The sequence below is a fragment of the Eleginops maclovinus genome, chromosome 12 (assembly GCF_036324505.1).
Source record: "Eleginops maclovinus isolate JMC-PN-2008 ecotype Puerto Natales chromosome 12, JC_Emac_rtc_rv5, whole genome shotgun sequence".
NCBI classification, from domain to species: domain Eukaryota; kingdom Metazoa; phylum Chordata; class Actinopteri; order Perciformes; family Eleginopidae; genus Eleginops; species Eleginops maclovinus.
The window spans coordinates 24,007,090-24,032,912 of record NC_086360.1 but is presented as its reverse complement, the minus strand read 5'-3'; the positions used below and the strand labels follow the sequence as shown (position 1 = coordinate 24,032,912).

The window sequence follows — 25,823 nt, the reverse complement described above, 5'->3', positions numbered from 1 at the left end:
TTTTTAAAGAGGTCTTACTCTACTCCCTTCATGTCTTTAAATAGGGAGAAATTAGAAACACACTTCAATATAATGTCGTCCAGCAGAACACCTATAACTATGACCTCAATTATAAACATATACTTATGTTTACACATTTCCAAACATCCAAAAACCAAAATATATTTATAAAAAACTAAACATTATGAGCTCCGTAAACATAGAGGTTATACCAGGAATGATGATAATGTATAATATTTAACAAGTGTACCTAATAAATGGTTCAGAGTCAATTAACGTATACAACCTAGTGTACTGTATGTTAATGCTCCATACATAAGTGTTTGTTGAGTCAGTATTTACCATAATAAACACACACACACGGCCTCTCAGTATCACTCTGTAATGTTTAATTGCTTTTTTTTTAAATTGCGTACCATACAAACTAGATACATTGTTTTATAAGCAAATATATATTATACTTTCAATTTGATAAAAGGTTACAGTCTGTACAATCATCGCCTGTGTCTACACATAGTATGATTCAATTTATACACTGAAATCATGTATATATCATAGGGAAATGACCTCGTAATAATGATGTTTAATTTGCTTTAAGGCCACGCTTTTTCAAAAGATGCAATGTTAAAACATGAGTGATTTTGGAAATACTGTCAAAGTGAGAACGTTAACCCTGTAAGCAGATACACATTATAAAAGCAGTAGTAGCTGAAATAAAGTGAGCTGGGAAATTCTAAATGGAGATTTTTAAAGAGAAATGTCATGAAAGGTTACATTTGGCACATAGAGCTTCCAATACTTTTAACCATTGCTATGTAAGCGTTATCCAGACTTAGCTAAAGGCTATGCAACAAAGCTGATCTTTTACAATTTATAAACGTTTTACATTTCATTTCAGAGCAAAGCTTCCTTTCCAGCACAGAACATGATCTCCCTCCCTCTCTAATGACTTTCACATTTGGCATAACTCTCCATGGCTTGGGAAGGTCAACCAAAAGAGCCATATTTTCTCTAATTAATAACTTGTTTAAGAAGCCAATGCACGCATTAATTATAATCACTCTTTTGCAAAGTCTTGTATTACGTTGTAAACTTCTCTTGAAATGTCCGAGCCTTTCTGTGCTTTACGTTACGCAGACTTCTACAGATCTTCTTGTCGTTTCCTCAAACATGCCCAGGGTATTTTCAAAGATCTGAAAAACAATCTGAGGAAGTCATTGAATTAAACAATAATCCATTTAAGTTGCTGAAATGTTTTTTCTTTTTAATTCATAAATGCTCAGCAGAGGTTTGTGATGGCACTGTGGTGAAAAAGAGAAAACTGAATGCAGCATCACACTGTATGATGATCTCAATAGGAACAGTGCTGTTCACTGAGAAGGAATGCAAATTTCCTGCAGCTGCAAATAGTTGCGGAACAAAAAAGTCCATTCTTTACATCTGAAACAGTATCATCAGCATTCAGTCTTTCCTCTCAAGTGGTGTGTGTGAAACACTCCCAAAGTCTGTGCAATACACACACATGCACTCATGCAGGGAGGTGAGGTGAGAAACCACTCATTGTCCCTGCCTTCACCTCTGTTCTGGGAAACAGAGGGAACATGCAGGTCGGATTTAACTGGGATTAGGAGTGTGTAATGGGATGAAGAAATGCTAGGGTGTCAGAGAAAGATCTGAGTTTTAGCGGGTGTTTGTTCGGGCTCGTATGAGCCCAGGTGGATGTGGGCAAGCAGGAAGTGCGGAGGTCAAAGAGATGCCACGTAATTCCCAGGAAAAGTCCCAAAAGCACCAGTCCGTTCTGACGTACCTACAGAGAGCAGAGCACAGGCTGTGGTTACAGTGAAAAGATATATATGCACATACTAAAATAAAACAATACACAATGCACAGTTCATTGTTCCAAAGACATCTGCAATGTTTCATTATGTCCACTAGAGGGGGTGCTCACACTGCAGTTTGTTTTGATGTTGGTCATAATTTAAAAGAAATACAAAGAATTAAGTTAATTTTAACGATATTTTATAAATAAGGATATTTAAGTTTTAAATACCGTAGGTTTTAAATAAAATAAAATCCTATTCCTTAACTTCAATGTAAATCTTACGTTATTCCCTGTTGGTTATTAGAAGATTTTTTATCACAATTTTGCAATTTCTATTCAAAAACTTTAAAATAAGTTAAATAAACTACTTGACTGACCTTAAGTGAAAGCCCATTGGTTTAAAATGTACAGGGTGGCAAAACATTAAGGACACAAAGGTCCCCTGAATGATTTGATATGTGAACCATAGACTTCAAGGCCACCTTATCAGTCCCTTAATCAATCAACTCAATCAACTTTATTTTTAAAGCCCTTTAAAAACAGCCGCAGCTGAAACACAGTGCTGCACATAGATAAAAACACGTGGCACAAAACACAAAAACAATATCAAAACAACAAGACCAATGAAACGAAAACAGAAGCAGAGTCTCATGCTGGGTTAAAAGCCAAGGAATAGAAATGGGTTTTAAGACGAGTTTTGAAAATGGGCAGTGAAGGGGCTTGTCTAATGTGCAATGGGAGGTCATTCCACAGATTAGGACCAGCAGCAGAAAAGGCTCTATCCCCTCTGAGCTTCCGTTTAGGCCTTGGTACCTCCAGGAGCAGCTGATCAGCTGACCTGAGGCACCGGGCAGGAGTGTAAGGATGGAGCAGCTCAGAGAGGTAAGACGGGGCGAGAGCCCTTTAAAGATTTAAAAACAAATAAAAGAATCTTAAAATGGACTCTAAAATCTACAGGCAGCCAGTGGAGGGAGGCTAAAATGGGAGTAATGTGCTCCCTTTTACGTGTTCCAGTTAGGAGGCGAGTGGTAGCATTTGGGACTAACTGGAGACGTGCAAGGGAGGACTGGCTGACTCCAAGATGAAGTGCATTACAGTAATCCAGCCGAGATGTAATAAAGGCGTGGATTACTGTTTCAAAGTGCTTATGTGCAAGAAAGGGCTTCACCTTTGCCAGCTGCCTAAGATTTAAAAAAGCTGGACTTCAATATTGCACCAATTTGCCGTTCCAGTTTAAAATCACTGTCCATCTTAAAACCCAAGTTTGTGACTGTTGGCTTCCTGTAGTGCTCCAAGGGGCCCAAGTCAACAGGAGGGGGTTCACAAGAGCCACTGGGACCGAACACCATCACTTCTGTTTTATTTTCATTACATTTTAAGAAGTTCATGGACATCCAGGCTTTAATGTCTTCAAGACATAACAGAAGTGGTTTCAGGGAGAAGGCATCCTTCTTCTTCAGTGGCTCATAGATCTGGCTTTCATCAGCGTAACAATGAAAAGAGATACCATGCTTTCTCAGGATTGAACCCAGGGGCAGCAGGTACAATGAAAAAGCAGGGGCCCTAAAACTGAACCCTGTGGAACCCCATATGACAGCGGAAGGCAGCTTGGAGATGGATCTAAAATTGGCTAGCACACCAGGGTCAAGACCAGGTTTCTTAAGCAGGGGTTGCACCACAGCATGTTTAAAACTTTGGGGGACAACACCAGAAGACAGACTGCTGTTAATAATGGCCAGAACCGACTGCCCTATACTAGGGAAGACCTCTTTAAAAAAGTGAGGTGGGACAGTGTCACAGGGAGAACCTGATGGCTTAACCTGGCCAACCACATCTTCTAAAGAATTCAGAGACACAGGTTCAAACAAATCAAACACAGCCGAGCATGGAACAGGGTCAGAGGGGTCAGTCGCAGGAGTAGAGATGAAAGCCCTTGCAGTAGTAACCTTGTCAATGAAAAAGTGCAGGAAGCTATTGCACATTTCGGGGGATGCCTCTATGCACCCAGGCTGGTCATAAAACACTAAACAGAATATATTTTCAAAGAGAGTGGTTGTACAGTAGTGATGTACAGTTTATTTTTATTTTTTTTCAAATAATGTGTCTAGGTCCTTACCTACAAACCAGCCATCATCACATTTCTCCATCACTTGCACAACGTCTCCTTCTTTGAGCTCCAGCTCGTCTGAATTCTGTGGTTTGTAGTTGTAAACAGCTTTATATCTGAAAGAGATACCATTGGGGAAAAAAAAGTTTGAACCACAAATTACCCAAAGCTGCAACACTTTTGCAACAATATGGACAAATCCGAATGTGATGACATACGGGTGGCGCGGCACCGCTGTTGAATCAGAATTGTTTGGCACAGTTTGTGGCACGGAGTGAACGTGTGACCGAGCCGTCTGGTTGGGAATGGCACGCTGCAAGAAATAGAAACCTCATGTCAGGCGTTATGAAATGAAGGAATGATTAACAACATCCCTATCAACACAATCAGTGGCGTGGACATGCAGTGAGATTCTCAGGCGGTGCAGTGAGAGCAGACCTGTGGGGGGTCAGTGTATCTGGGTGTGCTGGCTGTGGTTACTCCTGCTCTGTGTGCAGACGCTGATGACTGAGGTGAAACAGCGGAGTGTGTCCCAGCCCAGTGGTTGTTCAGGTTGGTGGGTGAAGCCGCTTTTGAGGGCCAACGATTGGCTGTTTCTTTGGATACGGGTGTCTGAGTGGGGGAGCGTGACTGTGAAGCTGTTCTGCCGTAAGGTACAGGTGAAGACGGCTTCAGCGGGGAGTTCCCAGGTTTGGGGCTGAGGGACATGGGAGTGAAAGGGGATAGGGGTGATCGCGGGCAGGGGGAGTGCATTGGACGGCCTGGACTCTGGGGTCCGGGGGAGACAGGAGACATGGGGCCTGCTGGGTAGTCATCAGAGGACAATCTGGTGCGGGGCATCTTGTTGACCTGCACATAGTTGGACGGGAAGATGCCGCTCCGGTTGGTCCCTGAGATCCTCCCTTCCAACCACTTATCGTCAACGCGCCTGGTTACATCGATCATCTCACCCTGAGGAAAAAAAACCGGTCTGATCAATAAATCAGTGTGTACAGTAATCAATCAATTTCGTTTAGCAGTCACACACAAACCTCGCTACTGCCAAACCAACTCCTTTTTGCACTTTATGCTAAGTTAAGCTAACCAGCTGCTGGAAGCTTTCTATTCAGCATACAGGCATTAAGAGTGGTAACAATCTTCTCATCTAACTTGAAAATATCCAAGCAAGAAACTGACTGGTACTACAGATGATTGTGTTCCAATACATTATTCAAGAGAAACATGTTCTTCTCTGTTTCAGAAACACTGCAATACTCACTTTCCGGAAAGAAAGTTCAACAGGTAAATCAGCGTTGAAGTTAAACAGCGCCACAGCTTCCCCGTAGTCCAACACCTGCAGAGTGGGAGACTTTATTGGTGTTGGCTTCTCCGTAGGAGGCAGAATCTATGGAGGACAAGGGAAAACAGTTTTGAGCAAGTATCGCAGGGATAACCAGCGTGAAAAACAACCACGGAGAGATCAAATGAGACACGTGAAGAAATGTACCTCCACATAAGATGTGGGGAATATTCCCGCTCTTCCATGATGTTCTCCTTCGAACCAGTTGGCATCTACCTGCCTGTGGATGTAAACAATGTCGCCTTTCTGCAGCGTGAGCTCCCTGCAGAAAGGAAAATCAATAATAACAAACATTAGATGACCAAAGTTTAAATGTGCATTCAGAAGACACTAAGAGTTTTAGATCTGACATCCTTTTACACAACGTTTTCTATGTTGCAATCTATACAAGAAAGGAACGTCTAGACATAGAAAGTCCGCTCACACTGTTACTCACTTGGGTGACTGAGCTTGGAAACTGAACTTGGCTCGCGCTGCTTTCATCTGGAGAAAGAAACAAATCATTCAGTATTCAAGACTTGTACACATGCAGTCATTATGTGAACAATTTAGCATTGACTCAGATCACAGAAACATAATGCTGCAACTTTTGTTATTCTTTTTGGGTAACATGAAGTCATAGAAACCTACCTTTTTCTCCTCTTTCTTAGGTGGGAGCGCCATGGTTTCATTTGCAGGGGAAAGACGATCTACTGTAGAGCAAAGTAAAGGCAAAGCGGTCTGAGCAGAGCATAAAATGGCACTCTTTTGTTCAGCAAATGTTGTTTTTGGATATGTTGCTATGAAAAAGTCTTAACAGCTGCATAAGTTTAAAAAAGAATCCTGGAAATTGTTCAGGCCGAGCCCATCTGGACTCATTTCCAGAAAAAAACAATAGGATAACGCTAATCTTGAATCAGGTCTTCCGAGTTCCACTTCCTACTTTTGCGGGCTTCCTCCCCACCCATCTACACCTTCTGTTTCTAAAGGAAAAAACTGCAAAAGCTTTTCCATGCTCACATCAGCCTTGAATGCCAAATACCGGAGCAGAAGACAACAGTGGCAATTAAAGGGAATCATGGGACCTTCAAATATATTAGATTACGAAAACCCTACATCAAATATATGCCTGATTAAATAAGCAGCCTGCACACGTGGATTCAAGTGGGATCAAGGAAGGGGAAGAACAGAAGTTGATCAACTTATGGACGGCTAAGAGAGTTGATGGGGAAATCATAGTGCGCATACTGTATGTGTTTTGAGCCCAAAAGGGAAGAAAATCCATGTTTACCATGTGTGGGGGAGGAGGTCAATGATGAGCCAACAGAGCGATGGACAGGCTGCTTTACTGCTGATGAATGGCTGAAAAAAAGGAAGAAAATATGATCTTTTTTATGTTTGTTTAACTACCAATGTGTCTCCAAATCAGGGGTAGGCTGTCTAATAACATCAAAGTACATTCAAAAGGGTACACAAGCGGAAATAGTCTAAATGTACATGGAGAAAGTGTGTGTGTGTGTGTGTGTGTGTGTGTGTGTGTGTGTGTGTGTGTGTGTGTCTGTGTGTGTGTGTGTGTGTGTGTGTGTGTGTGTGTGTGTGTGTGTGTGTGTGTGTGTGTGTGTGTGTGTGTGTGTGATTTTCCTGCATAATAACTGTACAACACATCTGGATGCAGCTGTTAGATTTCTTACACTGGACAGAGATGAGACAAATAATCAGACAGCTAAAAAGCCAAGCAGACGACATTATGTGCCTCAAGTTGTCATCGTTTAAATGAAAATCTGTTTTAGGTTAAGTTTGGGGTTTGAATCACATTCACAGCCCCCACCACTGCATTCATGATCAGAATTATGTGTCTTTTTGTTTCTGGGTTAACAATTAAATCCATAACCCAAATCTTCCTGCCTGGCAGCCTCTGACTGCATTTACATATTTCCAAACAGTACTGTTTTGTATTCCAGTATTTGCAGCTGGACACCATGAGCTACATAACATGTCCTTAGCAACTGGCTCTTGAAAAAAAAACCTTATCCAACCAAACCAAGAAAAGGTCAGAACCCATGAACTCAACCTAGCAAACAACAGCGAGAATCCTCCAGGAGAGCATTACGCACATGGGGAGAAATGTGGAATGCAGCCCGCTGTTTGAAGTAACAAATATTGGACGTGAACTCAAGTTAAAATTCAACAGCTTCCTAACAGAATCCAGAGAGTCACCTGATAGACTAACAGGACAGGAACGAAGTATAAATGATAGTGCTGTCCAATCACAGTGATGTGTCTCCTAAACAGCAGGAAACAATGGGCGGTTACTCCCACTCAAGGAAATAATGTCAAAGTGGATTAAGAGGGTGTTGGGCTCAGAGGAGGTCTGTTATTCAATGATTTACCAAGGCCTTAACATTGACCTGTCCTGCATGTAATGATGCAACATCACTATAAAACCAAATAAACCCTTATATTTAACATTTAGTTATCAATAAAACTGCTTGCAATGTTTCAAGCAACTTTTGAAATGTCTAGTAACTCAACTTGTCGGTGAGGAATTTGCATTAGAGAAACAGGAATGCCACAACTTTATATAAAAATAAGTAAAGGTAAGACATGCCAAGAAACACTTTCTATTTATAGTGAGCACTGAAAGCCCTGACTCTACTTTGAACGGTGTTATTGGTGTCTGTAAGAACTGTACACTTTGCTGTATAGAAATGAAACTGACAACTTTAAATTAAACTATAGTGCAGGTAAAAACTCTCTTTGTATTTTAGTGGAACCTATCCCTTGTAAATGTTAAAAATGTCAGTTTACATGCTATTTTACCTTTCTGAATGTCCCTTGAAGTAGTCACATTCATGTTGTTTTCTTAAGTAATGTTGTCACTGACCTGTAGTTTGTAGTCCCAATCTTTGGATCAGTCACCGGCTCTTTGCCTCTGGCTTCCTGAAAGCAGAGAGAAATTAAGTTAAGTTTGTTCCCTGCAGCCTGCTGTAACTCACAGCTCAGAGGAAATCTCACAACAACTCAGACAAAGTAGAGGTGCTGACCACTCCCGAAGGAGCAAGAACTCCCCTGGGTCCTATCCTCCTCGGCCTAAAACACACCACCATTCATGATCTGTCTGAGCTGCCAGTGATTTCAATCAAATCGCAGCCTATAAAGCAAATTTAATCACACAAGAATCAGGAACAGCTTGAAAATCAAAAAACATTCTTGGCAGTGTTGCATCCAGATCACTTTTTAAAACAAGCAATGCAGGAAAAATCTAAAAGGTAATTGATTGCAAAAATTCTTCATTTTTTGGCAGCCAAACTCGCAGGCAGGTGATTAACACAGCACATCAATCCAATAGCAAGACAGACAGGCGATTCCGGGGCTGTCCTCCAGGCCACAGAGGAGGAACAACACACAGGGCTTGCAAGCTAGAAAGCAGGGAGGGACGCTGAGTCTAGCAGCCTTAATTGGGGAAATTAGGGTGAGGGTAGGTGAGGATTCTGCTAGATTTGGTGGGAGGGATGCTTCTGCAGAGAGAGTCAGGAGGGGGGCTCAGTACCTCACCCCGGCCTCGATGCTGCTTCTTCTGGGAAAGTCTCCTCTCCAGGCCCTGGATCTCCGAGTCCAGCTCAGCCTCAAAGCGGCTCAGCTCAGAAACCAGGCTGGCCTGAGCCACGCAGTGACGGAGTTGGAATGGCAAAATTAAAATCCTAATACAGTGTACTAAAACAACATGGCGCTAATGCCGTCCCTTTTGAACGATGTATTGAAGTGGTACAAAGATAGAGAGTGAATGCAGATAAGGAGATTATGACAAAGAAGCTCACCTCAATTGAAGGGGGATTTGGTGTCTGAGGTTGCTTCTTCTGGGATGTATGAACCTAACAAAAACAGAGAGCGACACTGAATGTAAGTTATTCTTTCCTCCGCAAATTCAAATTTAGGACTTTGCAGAAGGTCCATGTTCATGAATAAAGTTATGTGTCATCAAAGTGCTTTAATGTGCTCTTTATAGGAAACCTGAGGCCAGATTGAATTATTCCAGTTCGATATTGGTTCGATTTGAGAAAAGTGAAACTGCTTTAAACCGTAGGATAGGGTCTACAACACATGTTTGTCCTGGGGCCCACTATGGATTTTATCTTAAACCATTTCACTACTAATCACACAATGTGTTTTGAAATTAAGAAACAATTTGGGACAAACTGTACAGTCTTTCCCATAAAAGAGTTTACCCAAAGAGAAAATCAGCACATCTCTTTTTGTGGGAGAATTCAAAACAACTAAGCATTTCACTGGACTTTAATCTGGACGATGCAGCTGCCGAATTAAAACTCATGAATATAATTTCTACAGTAAAGAAAAAAGTGGGTCGATTCTCAAATTTCCCGCTCTCAATCTGTCTTTACAAAAGAGAACAGCTGATTCTATGAAACATTACTTTAAAAGGCTCTGTTGGAGAGAACCACAAACTCTTTGCTCCATTTCCAGGTTTTTTTTTTGTGAAAACCTTGGCTGAAGGTGTCCATGTGAATGCCAAGGCCTTCCCCTCAGCTGGGAGTCATCCCACTGCATGCACAGACTGTAATGTCAGTGTGAAGCAGCACAACACCTGATATGGTCTGAGCGCTGGTTGTTCTAAACGCTGTCCAGGGGATAGAACATAGGCCGCTGTCATAAAGAGGAAATGAAATAAGTCTCCATGCAGTGAGCCATTATACACCACAAGAGGTTAACACCATAATACAGATCACAAGACACCTCCGCTCCCATGGGGGAGTGGAAACAAAGATTCCTTTTCTTTTACAACTGCGGCCAATGGGCACAATATGCACCAGATCTGGGACATTGTTGCAAGAGCCATTACAAAAAATGAGAAACCGCTTTGTAAATCACCAGGGGTTTTAAACACAGTGACCAACACAAACGGCTGCACACTCAATTACAAAAGCTCTTGGACACTGGAGAATACACAAGACAATAAATTACAACCCCTGGGGTAAATAAATATGAGTCAAAGTGTCAGCTCATAAATCAATGAAATACCTGAGGTAAACACAGACATAAACACTTACATCATGGCTTTTCTTGTCTGAAGAGCTACATGAATACATTTTCAATCCTTTGAATAAAAGAAAGTGAGAACATCTGGTTGATAGCAGCAGTAACACTGGGAAATGACCACAAGTCACCTCGCGTGAGAAAATGAAATCCGAGGACTAATCCTTAAAGAAAAGGTGCCCATCCTCAAACCTGTTCTTGATCCTCCCCACTGGGAAATCAGTGTAAGACTAAACAACGATTTCAAGTCATTATAGCCAACAACAATGCTGGAGAAATCTAGAGGATAAGGAATCTTGCAGAAACATTGTTTTTCTGCTTCATATCAGAGCCTGTTTTTAAACGATGACTGCATGTGAGGTTGTTACCTGGCTTTGGCTTTCTGAGGTGCTGCTCTTTCCAGGCTCGAAGTCAAATATGCTCCTGGGTTTAAGGTGCTGCTTTCCCGGGTCTGACAGCTTATCTACATCCTCGCTCCTGAAACATAACACCCAAACACACACAGAGAGACCCGCACACACACACACACACACACACACACACACACACACACACACACACACACACACACACACACACACACACACACACACACACACACACACACCATGGATAGCAAGTAAATCACGCCTTCATTGTGAATGCCTGTAAAAACAAATCCCAACTTGTCTGTTCTACACATTTCCCCTCCACTGGTATTGGTCTGACTTGGGGTTGGTATTCACATAATACTTTTATCTGATGTGAATGCATTCATTTTGAAGTGTAATCCTATTCAAATAGTTGAAAAGAATTCAAAAACAGCAGCACGTGAAGTATACTGTTAAATATCCTCTTTAGGTAAATATGCACATTCTTAAAATTCTTGTATCTAACATCGTGCATGGAAAAATAACTCCTATCAAATTTAGCTGCTTGGTCCAATCTTGCATTTACTGAATGTGAGATTGTTTTATCTCCAGATTTAGGTTAACCCCTATAGCCTATGTACGTCTCTTTCAACTTAAACTGTTTTGTTCTGAGGTCGGTAAAGTGGTAACCTTCAGTAAGAGCTTTAAGTAGTAGTTTTACATCACTCTTGATGAAAAGATAGATAGCACTCTAACATTAGTGTTATTATGAAAATATATAAAGCTAGCCCAGAGACATTTATCTTACCAACTAAAACCCCTTAAACACACATTTTCAAATGTTATATCTAATTAGTTTAATTTATGTTGTCACAGAGAGGCTGCCTTGGCTATTCCAAGAAATAACTTCACTAAGGGCTAGAGCTGTTCCAACCTGTTGTCAGTCTTTGTGCTAAGCTAGGCTAACTCGCTGCTGGCAGTAACTGTGTTTATACAAAGAGTACAGAGGCAAGAGTGGTATCAATCTTCTTATCCGTCTAATTCTCTGTTAGAAAGCACATTTTTCCTGCCTCTACTTCCTGTGTGCACGTTCATACAAGGGTTCCTGGAATACATTTTCTCTGACACATTTCAGCTTTACTTTAACTTAAAAAACGTTATTAAGTTGCCCACAGGTGTTGAAGTGAGTGATTGTTAATATGTCTGAACATGCCATTAAGTCTGATGCACTGGCAGCTTGCCTGTTTTCTCTCCAGTGCATGCTGGGATATGCTATAAACCAGCTATCCTCAACCAGTTAGCGTCGTCTGACAGTGACATAACACATATTTACATTAAATGTTTAATGACCCTCTAGTGACTTCAAAAGGTTGAGACCCCCTGCGATTTCCCCCCCTGTGACTCTGAGAAGTCACATCAAACCAGTGTAAACTCACCAGTCTGGTAGGGCTCCATAAGGTGTTAGCCTGAAGAGATTCTCGTCTGCTTCATTACTTTCTTCTGTGTTGTTGGCAGATAACTGGATTCCTGCAGATCAGGTGACCAGAGAAGATCAGTCTTAAGTTAGAAAGAAGTGGTTGTGTAACCGTGCAGGTTAGCTATCTGGACTTTGGTGGATTCACTTACGTTCGGATGACCATCGCTCTGAATCGTCCATCTCAGGTTCTGGTAAACAAGTACAACAGAGGGACTTTTTTTAGACTCAAACACTGAAGTACTTTGTAAGACAAATCATTCATGTATATCACATTTAATAACAATTGATTTGTCTTATAATAAGACCTACCCTGTGAAACCACTGTGTAGTATTAGGTATTGTGATGTTGTGAAAGTATTATGAATACCAATACAGTAATTTAAGCAAAATGGACTTGGTTATAAAGTTAAAGTAGGCTACTGATTATGCAGAATGACACCTTTCAGTGTTGTATAATATCACATACACTGGTATATAATTGTTTAAGCTGCTTTTGAAACTTTAATCTACTGTCTGATTTCCCCATAATTTAGAGGTTGATCTGTGTTGCCTGCCTACATAAAATGTAACTAAAATATCTATCAAATAAATGTCTTTGCTCTAACAGACATCATCGGTTTCACCTCAGTTGGATGCAGCAGCACTCATTTGGAATGAAAAGTCAAAAACACAAATCATTTGCAAAGAGCTTAACATGTTCTGCTAAAACAAAACTAATCCAGAGTGGCTCAAACCACCTTAGTGCTGAATGCAATGTGGTGCCATTAACCACACAAATAACAGGGAATGTGTGTCTATTACGCAACACATAATAGAGACAAATGATAAGCCTGGGAAAGGGTTTAGATAAGTGACTGGATTATTATCACAACCAAAACACAGAGATGACATAAGACTTTTGGGCCCTTTGATCATGTCTTATTTTGCCTCTGCAATAATCTGCTTGTCTGCTGGATCCCCTCCATAGTACCTGACACTGACAGAGAGGAATTCACTGTGGTGTTGTGTTTGTGAAGAGAGGAGGAGCAGGAGGAGGAGGAGGAGGAGGAGCGTCCTTACCGTCTGGCTTCTTGTGAATCTGTCTGAACATGCTCTTGTACCAGTCTCTGGGCTTGTTCACACTCTGGTTTGAGAAAAAAAGGTAGGATGCAGAAGGTAAACACATCTGGGGAATAAGAACTAGAAAAATACAACCCCAATGGATGTAGCAAGAATATAAACCTTTCAACTCAACTGGAGTGTACAATTTGTTGTGTGAATGTAGGCAAGTTTTAGTCATTGTATTAAATAACCAACAGCACACTATGAGTCTTTTTCTTACTGATCTGGAGGCAATGGGCATCCCAGTTTCATCCACTGGACCAATTCCTGAGAACTTGATAAGCCTCTCATCTCTGGTGGGATTCCAGCTGTGTGGTAAAGTTGTGGAGCCTTGGACGCCATTGGACAGTCCATCTGATTCATATAGGAAAACCACGTTTAGATAAGCATGTTTTTTCCCTTTAGCTATACATTTCAGATGAATTTAGGTGTGGTATACAGCCATGAATCTGCTTGTATACGTTTACACATCACATGAAAGCAGTCCACATTATTGTGTACCTCTTACAGTTCCTCTAAAGCTTTAACTACATGTCGTTTACTCTTTGACAGCTTTGACAAGAGTATGCATCTAAATGGAAATGTATTGCTCTTCCTTGACTTAAATCTGAACTGCTATTTCAACTTCTTTCTTGGTTTTTATTTAAATTGCCATTTTACATATTTAAAATGTCTAAACAATACATCTTCAGGAGCCATTACACTCACATATTGTGTTAAAAGTTGATATTTCTAGCCTCATGTTTACATACAGAAATCATTAAATTCAACTAGTATGACGCTTAAAGTCTTCACACATTTAAAATGTTCTAAAATGAAAACTTTACCTTACCTTGCACTTGGTTTGGACCATAGTAAGATCCAAAGCTGAGATTTGTTGGTCCATTTCCATTCACTTCTGACACCTTGAGATGAGCAGAATGAAATACATTTGATAAGCAATACATCCTCATTGTGAGGGGCAAATGCAACAGTGATGGTTTCCAAACATGTCCATGCCTGAACGTACAGCATGTCATGCATCAGTTCTCCACAGGGAGGCGCACTTGTTTACTGAATTGCATGCACTCACCCTCTCTAACCATTGTTACAAACACAGCCTCCAGGAGTCTTCTGTGCATACCTTATACTCCCCAGATGACAACCCAACAGTGCGAAAAGGGCTCAGAGGAGGCGTGGGGAATCCAGGGGAGATGACCACAACCTCATGAGTCATCTCTGGAGAGGTCAGGATCTGCTGCCCTGAGGAAACTCCAGGCTCCCCGGAGAAGATAACCCGGGAGCCATTTGGATCTCCGACCACCTCCACATGATGCTAAACATAGAGGAAATGAGAAATATGGATGAACAAAAACAATGTGTGAACTCTGCTCCTGTCATGTCCTCCTGTCGGCCCGGGTAAACACCGCTCTCTACGAGAGGTCATGTGAACTTGTTAGCGGCTTGGCTATTCTCCAGAGAATAACTGGCCTCGACGGGGGATCCTCTGATGAAAAGGCCTCTAATTTATTTAAAGCAGGACCAGTGGGAAGTGGTGTTCCACCCACTTCATCATCTCTCTCGCCCCAACTGCAGAAAGGCCTCATTCAAGGTGCAGAGTGGGGGCACTGAAACAGGAGAGGACCATTATGAGCCCATTAACTCCCCATTCAGCAGGCCGCACTATTCTCCAGCCAGGGGGTGGAGCCGGGGGCAGGGAGGTTGGGAAGGGGGCAGCCGATGTCAACCTCAAAGTCCAGCCGTGCTTGCAGTGGTCTCCATAGTGATCTTTTTACTCCCCCCCCCCCCCGTCCATGATGGCCAGTCTAGCTCCCCTATTGTCACGTTATGTATTTGAATCGGGTGCTGTGGTCCTCCCAGGGGTCATGGGAAAGCCTCTGAGCCCTGTGGTGAACTGCTATCTGCATCAAAGGCATGTTGTGTTGACCCCTGGGCTAACCTTTGTGACACTCATGAGTGGTTCTCCTGGATATTGAGGGTTTAAATGTGCCTATTCAAGACAATGGGATCCCTTAAATTGATATGGGATGTTTGGGAAAGTCAACATTCATAGCAATTAAAGATTATTACCTGAGACTGCATGTGATCAGTTTTGGTCCTTGTGTGACAGAGGTGAAAAGCTTGTGTCCAGCATCAAAAGAATCTGCAAAGAAATAAGAAAATGCACACAATTTACATATGAACTCACATTTTCTAGAGGAATTGCAATAATATTATCATGAAAATAAACTGTGTTTTATAAAAAGGGAGACTAACAACACCTTTAAGACAAGAGTATTGTCATGGTTTTAGTTGTTTAGGCAGATACAAAGGACTTTCTCGTCATGTTGTTGGACATTTTACATGGGTTACCCACAGTTATCAAACACTTAACAGAAGTACAGTATCTAGCTAATAATGTATTGGTTCATTTAGATGTAGAGACAAAAAGTAATCTGTTTTGAATCTTGCAACAATCCCACAACTGTCACCACATTTCCAAATGTTGCTTTAAACTGAGTGTTTCATGGAAATATAGCCACACAGAGTCTTAGAGAGGAGAGCGGGCATTAATACATTTATTGAGTGTGGATAAAGACATTGTTGCTCAAAGAAGCTGAATAGAGTTGTAGATCTGTTTCATTTTCTTTGCAGATTTCCAATCTTACATGCCCTTTTTTTAACCCTTTGAGTCACTAGTTGTGTGGGTTTCCACAAAGCTTCCCTGTCATAAATCACATGCTGCATCCAGACACAACTGTTCCATTATCCCAGCCCACCGGTATTCAGAAGACGGAAAGTTGGCGTCACTTTCCCCTGGTACTAAGGAAAAACCCACCCAAAAAACGAGTGTGACTCAGAAGCCTGCTTCCCTCTCCCAGTCATACAATGCCATAATAAGCTGGACTGGATGATGGAGAGGGTCTGCTACTGAAAGCGAAGCTCCTAATCAATCGCACCCCAGAAAAACAGATTAGGGGCTGCTGTTTCAACTTCAAAGGCACGGGGAGGATGAGGGGGAGGCCATTTCCGCTCCTGTATGCAGCAGGCACCTCTCATCTACAGTGGCTAAATGGCCAATAATAACTTTGTAGGCATAGAAACCACAGACGCCATGCAGCCCTGCATCCCTGTAACCCCGCACTTCAAAACCAAGGTTAAGTGGTTAACTCTTATCTTATCTTGGGAGAAAAACAACAGATTATAATGAAACAGTATTATGGTGCAAGCGATGGTTATGTAGCTTGGCAAGAAGCTAATGATCAAGTGTGGCGACTACATGCTGAGAGCTGCCCAACCCAATTTGCACTAATGAGTTCTCCATGTGGCATTTGCAACTGTGCATTAGGGTCTATAATTGTGGCCAATTCCACGAAAACGACATGTACTCTGTGTCTCTGTGCACAGGGTTAGGACACAGCACAGAGAGCATGCACTGATAGAATCAATGTTCCACGTTCCAGACAACGATGTCACTCCATGTGAGTCATCTCCTAATAAACTGCCTTACATAACAGGGGAAATATGGGGACCGGAGGATTGTGTCTGCTACAATACCATTACTGCTCAAGCCTGACAGATGACCTATCATCGCCCACAGCAATCCCAGCCGGCTGATTATCCGTCTGACAATAGACAGCATTGCAAACAAGCAGCATTAACAGATGATGGCTTAACGTAATCTCATTTACAATGTGCATTACCTGCTGGTTCTTATTTAGTCCGGATCTTTCCTCAGGAGGTTGCTATTCACTTAAAAGGCCCCATCTCATTAATGAACAAAAACCTAGACGAGAAACTATTTGACTTCTTTTATGAGTATGTCTCCACACAGGCCTCTTTAAAACAGGAATTCTTAAGCAAACAAAGGAGTTCCTTCTTTTTGAATATAGCACCTTTTTTATACACATTTCAGAGTGCTACCTCAAAAAACATGAACAATTACATTAATAAAAACTACATTTAAAAAGGTGCAATCCAACAAATAATTGGACTTTTGAGAATGTAAGGAATCACAGGAGACAAAATGGACAATTATGAAGAAGATGTTCTGACTTTAGTCTCTAGTAATATGTCAGGCTCCCAAAGCACTAGCTCTTGCAGCTTAATAGCCTCTCCTAGATGTTCATTTCCTTAAAACTCCTACATTTTCTGCCTTCTGTTAACCATTAAAAGTTTCAGGAACAAGTCGAGATAAAAGGAATGACTGTAACCCTTTTTTGTTTACACTTTAGAAAAACTCTTTCCAGAAGCAATACAAGAAAATGACCATTTGTTCTCTAAGGCCAAGTCTTCTTACTGGATATTAATTCAATAAGTGTACAGCTGTGGTTTCCCCCCTTTGATACACACTGCAATATTATAGAAATTATTTGTATTGAAAGGAATGCCTGCAGTGAAAGCAACACATAGAATCTGACAACTGCTGAAACCCCTTATTTTTGTTTCCCAGAGGGACTGAATTGATTGTGTGTGTGTTATGTAAGGAATAACTGATATGTGTCTTGATATTTTCTAGAGTCATGGAGGACTTTTTGTTCATCCTTTGAACTGATTTTTTAAACATTGACTTTGGAAGCCCCTCCACTCAGAAGCCAAACATGTTTCATCGACGTCGCATCCTGATGAGTAAGCTCATGTCATAACATTTCTCCATGTCTCAGCGGTCCATGCATTCCCACTTCAAGAGCACCAAACATGATCCTACCTAATAAGGACAAATCAGTGTTGATATCTACCAAGAAATATCCCGCTCCAGAAGTCTGGCTCTCCCTGGGGTTGCTCCGAACGCCCAGTGCATTTTTACGTAATTACCGAGACTCAACAGCCGAGGTTACTAAGCTCTCACATGGAGACGGGGCTTTACAAACTGTGTGAGAGTGTTGATGCTATCTGTTTGAAATGCACGTACTTTATAGCCCAACGTATTAGCTAAACCCCTGCTAGGTGAAAGGTTCATTATCACCACAGGATCCGTTTAGGATGGAAGGAGCCATAAAAGGCCTGCATGCATCTCAGCAGAGTGTGAGATGATGCCCTGCGTTTTATATTTCCATCTTACTGCAGTGAAGTTTTTGCTGCATTCTAGCCATGTTCTGAATTAACTCCATGACAGGGTAACTGAGGACATACAAAATGAAAATCAGGGGATTTGTGTTTAGAAATATCTGCAATTTCCCCCGGGAAACACATCCGGTCTCGAAGAAGCACAGGACCAGATGTTAAGCTGATCCAAGAAACAGAAGTCTAACAGCTCCATCATGAAATCCAGAAATTGAGTTGTGATGAACTTAAAGAAACGCAAGTAACTTTTTTAGTTTCCTTTTTTTTGCCCCATGAGGACCGGATGAGGAACCAGACTATTATCTGAAGTTGCTGAGCCAGAGCAGCCTTGCTCAGCAGCTGAAAGGTCAGTGAACTTCACCACACCCCTGTGATTCCTGTGAATGACAAAGGGAGGTTTCCATGGACCGGAATAGCAACAAAACCTGAATGCAATGGAAACAGAAAATTGCCAAACCTTAAAAATGCATGAAAAGACAAAACCATTCAATCTACAGGTCTCATTACTAACCAACGCAAGTCCTGGCAAGTGAGCTAGATGTGAGGTCACTATTCCCCAATTCTCGTTGTTCATCAAAAGTCTGTTTTTCTTCCTAGAAAGACGTGACTGTGTCTTACTGAGAAGCTCCTGACCTACCATGACCTCATTCTCCTCCACATGCTGAGCTTTTTGCATTGTTCTCTTTAAGAACAGGGCTGTCAAGGTGACCACCCACACCCTCATGAAAACCTGACGCACTGTTGACCCTTTTGCGATCTGTTGGCGCACTATTAGTGAAGTAGTGATTTGCGGTCATAGGGAGAATCATGACGACCATACATCATCAGTGACCTCGGAGAATGTGTCAGTAATGAGCTGGGACAATGACAGAGAGTCCTGAGAGTTAAATAAACCAAATAAAACTGTCACATCTCCATTTATCAGCACAAGTGTTGTTCTCTGCTTCCGTGAGGAGAAATGCTGAGTTAATCATTGACTTCATGAGGTGGGAACTACTGCACAAGAACGGATCTAAGTCCTGCTGACACCAATGAAGGACACGGGCCAAAATACAATCTCAATATTTACATAAGGTGGTCATTTTGTTTGGGAAAGCACTGAGCTGCATTGCATTTGACATTAAACCCTTTTTTACAATCTTCAAAAAGCATAAACAGTCTGATCTTCTGATAATGTGTGTATTTCCTGATTGAACAACACGGCAGACTGAAGGGTAAAGTCTTTTTGAACGTTTGCAACACACAAATTATCACTGTAGCCTTAAAAGTTGCATAACAGGGTCATAAAACAAGAATAAATCCTGCCTTAATAAGTGGTGAGAAGGTAATCTCAAACACATTTGCTGAATTAATACAGGGGGTATTTATTTCTAAATACATTAAATGAGTCACTCTCTAGTTATTTGAGAGACGTGAGAGGTCCTGTGAGGTTTGATCACGCAACCATGCTGCCCTGCGAGCGAAGCAGATGTGCGGCCCATACAAGGTTCTGGAGCTGCAAGTTTATGATATGCAGTTATTGGGGGGGATACACACATTTATCAGTAGGGAAGTATTTCACCTCCTTGTATGGTGCTCCTCGAGTCACAGCAACAGGAGGAGTCTGTGTGTTTTCTTCTCAATGGAGGAGCTGCAGGGGGAATAAATCAAAGCCCCTCTCTGGGAGAATAACCCAACGCTGAGCGGAAGTTTATCAAACCAGTCCTTACAACAAACACACTTCTAATCATCCAGGATCAGTCCTTATTAGGTTGGATTTGTTAGAGTAAAACCATAATGCAATGTGTCAGAGAGAGCATGAGAAAATACACACTCAAAATCTCACAAATCCTCATGCCTGTCATTTTGCATCTTCGGAGCAGAGTGCAGCCTGTGGATATGAGGTCTGGCAGCTGGACCCTCAGTAATATTACAAAGGGAATCAGAGCTGGCTGTGGAAATCACCCTGACAGTAAGGGGAGCCACCAGTGATGACTGGATGGTCCTGATTTCAGGCCATTAGGTTTGAATCCTGCAGCAGGATGGGAAAGTACAGGCAGACTCTCCGAGGCTCTGCAGGCAGGTGCGCTCAGGGATCACATGTTAGGAAACAAGGTGCCCTCAGTGCCCTTTCTCTCTGTAACACACACAAAATCGTGCCTCCACCTGCACGGATTTCAACATCAAAACATGGGTCAACTTGTTTTCAGGTGCACGGGAGAATCAGACAATATACTTGTGGGCAGGTCTGCAGCACTAATCCTGTGGCCCTGAGCAGTCAGACAGGTTACTCAACATTTAGTCAGAAAAAAACAAAACACAAACCGACCACAAAGTATTAGCTACAGTCTCAATGTTTAAAATCACTCCCTAGTATTTAAATAAACCAAGTGTACTCACCTGAAAGTATCTAAACTCACACCTCTTCCTGTCAGTGTTGCACGTAACCCACGCTGCTCTCTAACTGAGACTAGCCAGGACACACAATCTCTCCCTTTCTCTTTCTCTCTCTCTCTCTTTCTTACTCTCAGCCCTGCCTTCCTCCCTGCAGGACTTCCCGGTTGACAAGCATTGCCATAGCAACCAAGTTTCGGCCCATGTTCAAAAAAGCACCCTCTGCTCTTGCCCTGTCAGTTCGTGGGTGAAGCAATCCTATTGTTGTGATGAGGTGATATTTCACACGCAGGGTTAACCAAAGGGGAATGCAAATAGTTCATCACCTCCTCCACTGCCCAGAAAACTGCCCAACGACTCCATGACACCCCTTCATGACTTTATCTCTCCGTGCTTTTGTGTGTATGTGTTTATGTGAAGGCTACGAGGAGAGAATAGGAGCTCTTTCTTTTCCAGTAGCTCTGAAAGTGTTTCAGAGTCATAACTCCACACCACATAGTACACCGCTGTGTCCTGCTGACTTTTTCTCACACAAACACAAGCAACACTGTTAAAGGAATTATAGCAGAGACTGAAGGATGTTCACACTATTCAAATCAGGAGATGCAGTGCTGTGTGTGCACAGATAAGTCAGTCAGAATTCAAATTCCACCAGTATGGATGTTCAAAGCCAAAAACAGTCAAAGAGAGATGAAACTCATGTCTCTAATCCTCCTCTTGCACATAATACTCACCCAAATAAAAACCAGGATTACAAGTTAGCCTGAATTGCTTGCCAATACAGACAAAAACCAAAGTGCTGACAGGCTTGTTTTGGCACTGAATCTGCAGCAGGTAGACAAGGTGATCAGTCACATGCTTACAAATGCAATCAGCTGTACTCATGCACTTTAGGTTGCAGTAATAAACAGGACATGGAGTATGTTTGCGTATCCGCAGTTAAAGCTTGAAATCGAAGGACTCAGCCCTTTTTCAATAATTCAGTGGTCTGGCTTGATGAAGCGTAACTCGGGGCAGATATCCATTTACAGAGACCGCTCTCCTGACAGGGTTGTTTTTGCCAAACAGTTGAGCCGCTGAACCTGAGGGCCACGCTGGGAAGTGCATGTTATGAGGCTGATAATCTGTCTCCCGCCGGAGCAGACTTTCACCCTGCTGTGATCACATCTGACACCCTGTCACTCTGCAGCTAAATGAGGTCATCACGCAAGAGGTGATTGAAACTTTGGCCCGGACCCTGACACCTCTCCTCACACTGGATCCTTGTTCGCTTTGTCTGTCTTTTCACTAAACAAACACAAGGCTTCACCGATGCCAGCTCCCTTTTTTTATTACAGAGACACATTGTCAGAACAGGAGGAGAGAGGTATGATGTATGGCCAAACACTGTCCTTTCACACTGAGTGCATGTGCCAGTGTTTAAAAAAGATTCCTGCGAGTGAATTAACCATGACATAAATCTGTTATACCCAAAAGCTACATCACTTGGCGACTACAGTATAGCCCGAGGCGTTTTTCCTTTACTGTGAGAAAACAAGAGACAACAAGTCTGTAAAAATCAGGAGATAAAGTAAAGATTATAGGAAGCTGGAGAGAGATGAGCCGAAACAACACCATAACCATGAAGACAAACAGTGAGTAGGTCTGGATGTAACACAGTGTCATTCATACCACAGGTTGAGGTAGCACTTTAGGAATGTTCCTGGGAACAAACACAAGAATCATAGTTTATTTTATCGGTATACAACATTTTTTTCTAAGCCTTGCAAGGGGAGCTTAGGTCACACTGTCTGCTAACAATGCCTGATTTAGTCATAAATCGTCATGGTACCTGCTGCTCTTATTTTTGAAAAGTTTGGTGCATTTAAAACAGGAAAACATTCCATCACTAACATGTTTCAGACCAAAACATCCACTAAAGCCACAACAAGAGGCAGATTTTTGGATACAAATCTGTTGATAACCATCTTCTAACTGTAAAAGATTAGCATCTGACACAGTACCCTTATCCACATAACTGTTACACAACAACGTCCCGAGAATAAAAAGAAACTGCAATAACAAAGACAGCAAAGATAAGAAACAGCCCTTATCTTGTTTGTCTCAGAGGTTTCCAAAGATGACCTGAATGATGACAACATGATGCTGAAATCTATGTCAGAGGCTGCATTCTCTCAAATAAAAAGTCAAAGGACATACATACTTTGAAATCAAAACACCAGACTAGCTGGGAAAAGTTGTCTGTATTGTAAAGTATTGCTTCCTTTTTATACTAAGCGGCAGCACAAGTCGTACGGTACTTACAGGCGAGTGCAGGCTGAGCAGTGAGGTCTCCTCAGTGCAGAGGAAGTGAATGAAGAGGAAGGAGGGAACCGCTGCTGTTCTCCTCTCCCTCTCCCTCCCTCTTTCTTTCTCTTCCTCGGGCCAACAGTGTGTCTTTTATCTTTGGTGAATGATTCAGTGTGGTTCTGAATGTTTGACTGAGTCTCCGTAGGCGTGTGTGTGTGGCTTATGTTCCCAAGTGTGTGTGTGTGTGTGTGTGTGTGTGTGTGTGTGTGTGTGTGTGTGTGTGTGTGTGTGTGTGTGTGTGTGTGTGTGTGTGTGTGTGTGTGTGTGTGTGTGTGTGTGAGCATGCACTTTAAAGCTCATCAGGGAGAAGGCCCTTCAGTAATAGTTTCCATCCACAGCTGGAAAGAATAGAGATTCCCATACAGGCACAGGCGCAGTGGCACCTCCCTCCAGTGTTTTACGTGAGAGGGAATAACGGGCAATTTCCAAAGCCATCCCAATAAATAGGCCTGAATAACACACATGTCATAACAGCAATATCTATTCAAGGTTTTTAGATCATTCTCATCAGGCACAGAGACTCTGGAGGACTATCTATGAGATCCAAGTGTCTCTTTTGCTAACCTGTCACTTAGCAAAGTCCATCTGTACATGTAAGTATATGTACATATTCATGCCCACACACACACTTCAAAAGTCTCAGTGTTTCTATGTTTTCTTCCAGCACAATACTCACCCAGTAGGAGTCTTGCAGCAGAGCTAAGATAAGAAGTAGCTACTGCTTTCTTCTTTTAAATCCTCAGTCCCAGCAGAACATCAGCTGTGTTTCTATAACTAAAGACAAAGTGTAACGCTTCCGTTAAGCTGGGAGCTTTATCAGGGCTCCACACTCCCATGTCTTTCCCTCAGTCCGGAGAGATATTAGTCTGCAGACTCCTGCTGGATTCCGGGAGCAGAAGCCTCAGCTCTGCCATCCAAGATAAATATTTAACAGGTTGGCTGGAGGATCAGCAACCAAAGGTCACAACTCTCCCTTTCTCTGCAGTCTATCTTTATGTGTAGAGGACCACTTCACCCTCCACCGGGACACCTCAGATTTCTCTCAGGGGAATCACAGTCTAGATGAGGAACAAGCTAGAACAGATGTGTAAACAAACAATTAGCATTTGCAATTTTTACACAAAAACAAGTCCGATAATATATTTGTGATTTTGTAATTGTAGTTGAGACGCTGTAATTGTTTTTTTTGTCAAAAACAAAGACACATTTCCTGCCACAAATGACTGTTGTGTCTGTGAAAAAGATGCCATGTGCCAAAATATTCTCTTGTTTCACTTTCACAGATTTAACATGTTGAGCAGTGCAGCACTGCCCCTTAGTGGGACCAAAAGGAACCGTGTGCAGTTTATATTTCCTGTTAATACAGTCAGGTATCGCCACAATCATAAAGATGCCACCATTAACCTGTAGCAATAGAATGAAAGCAAAAAATATCAGAAATAAATCTATTACATATGTGATTGTTTTCGTTCAATTGAACAATCTTTATTGGGTTGATGACACAGTATCATATTGTAGTAGATATTTAATATTAAACAGTACATTATTACAGTAGTTTTAGTATTAAGAACAATGCATGAATACAATACGTTGTGTTATCGTTAGTGCATTACATTAATGTTCATTTTAATCATGTGAACCCTGCAAATCTCTCTGTATATTTTGGACAATTCTGTTCAATGCTTCCTCTTTTAAAATGTGCACACTTTGAATTCTTTTTTGTTTTGAAGAATTTTTTGGGCAACCACTGCCTTTAATATAGTGCAGTTCAGAAACAGGGAGACAGGGGGGACCTGGGTCCACCGCATGGGGATCAAACTCCAGCATATCTGCTCTACCCACTGAGCTATACGACGGCCTCACACTTTGAATTGTAACACTCCTCTAACTAAAAATGATTTGTATATTTATATTTCTCTTTATTTTCTCATGCTATAACATTTAAAAACATTTTGTAATGGTAATGTTTTTGCTCTTTTTTTAACTTAACTTAATTCCTCTTACTGTAGGTTTGCACAAAGTCCATGTTTTTGCAAACCCTCTCGACCTTAGACCTGACTCTGATACTTAAGTAATTTAAGAATAGGTGCATAGTCAGAAGACACATTTAAAAAGGACAATCAGTGTGAATATATATATAGTTATGTAACAAAAATGAAATTGTGACCATGTCTGTCGGTCTGTATCGTGGGAATACCTGTGTCTCCTCCCAGGTAAGAGAAAACACTGTGACACCATGAGGGTTCAAATGAAGTAAACAACATTTGTTGACGAACTCCTGCCAATCATGTAGATCACATCTGCAATACACGTCACAGACATCACAACAGTGTGTCACCTAGTCCTTCTATCTACAACTGGTTTTCTCTTGCTGCCATTGATTGTGATTAGGTGGGATGTTCTTGGCCATTTATATGTTTTAATACTGAAGGTCATCTTTAGAACATACAGTATACAGCGATGGTTCAGAGGGGGACTCATTTGATTTGTTTATGCCTTAGTGAATCTTAATTAGGAAATAGATTTCCAACAAGCTTTTTTGTAGAAAAGATTAGTCCCATTGTTGACAGAATTGATGTTATCATTTCTACTGACCTTGTTTCCCACAGAAACTTCCTGAGGAACATTTATGTAATTAATTTAGGGATTTTTCTCAGTTGCTAATTAAGCCTCTTAGCCTCTGTCATTTACTCTGGCAACTTCATTTCTATTTAAGACATTTTAAAAACCCTTGACGACCTCCTTTCAGATCATTTGAAATGCACCAAACCAATTAGAGCATTAAAACTACATCTTTGGCTTGGTGCGAGTTCTCCTGCCCTGAAGCAAGC

The 25,823-nt window shown here is 41.7% G+C and overlaps 1 protein-coding gene across 6 annotated transcripts; it reads right to left on the bottom strand.

The window, feature by feature from the left end:
• Positions 1-366: 366 nt before the first annotated feature.
• On the bottom strand, positions 367-23,842 carry sorbs3 (sorbin and SH3 domain containing 3). Of its 6 annotated transcripts, none has more exons than XM_063897232.1 (21): positions 23,669-23,842; positions 15,298-15,370; positions 14,351-14,542; positions 14,060-14,132; positions 13,448-13,581; positions 13,186-13,249; positions 12,276-12,314; positions 12,086-12,176; positions 10,668-10,776; positions 9,066-9,119; positions 8,798-8,905; positions 8,132-8,187; positions 6,539-6,609; positions 5,899-5,960; positions 5,705-5,751; positions 5,416-5,530; positions 5,188-5,313; positions 4,368-4,880; positions 4,148-4,242; positions 3,939-4,045; positions 367-1,807 (listed from the first exon to the last, which is right to left on the bottom strand). In XM_063897232.1, the coding sequence occupies exons 2-21, from the start codon at positions 15,307-15,309 to the stop codon at positions 1,746-1,748; spliced, it is 2,130 nt and encodes a 709-aa protein (XP_063753302.1). In that variant the 5' UTR covers positions 15,310-15,370; positions 23,669-23,842; the 3' UTR covers positions 367-1,745. The 6 variants fall into 6 exon arrangements, with proteins under 6 accessions (XP_063753302.1, XP_063753301.1, XP_063753303.1 ...); XM_063897231.1 differs by lacking the exon at positions 23,669-23,842 and adding an exon at positions 22,948-23,143; XM_063897233.1 differs by lacking the exon at positions 23,669-23,842 and adding an exon at positions 20,650-20,774 and having other exon boundaries at positions 367-1,205.
• Between the last annotated feature and the right edge of the window lie 1,981 nt (positions 23,843-25,823).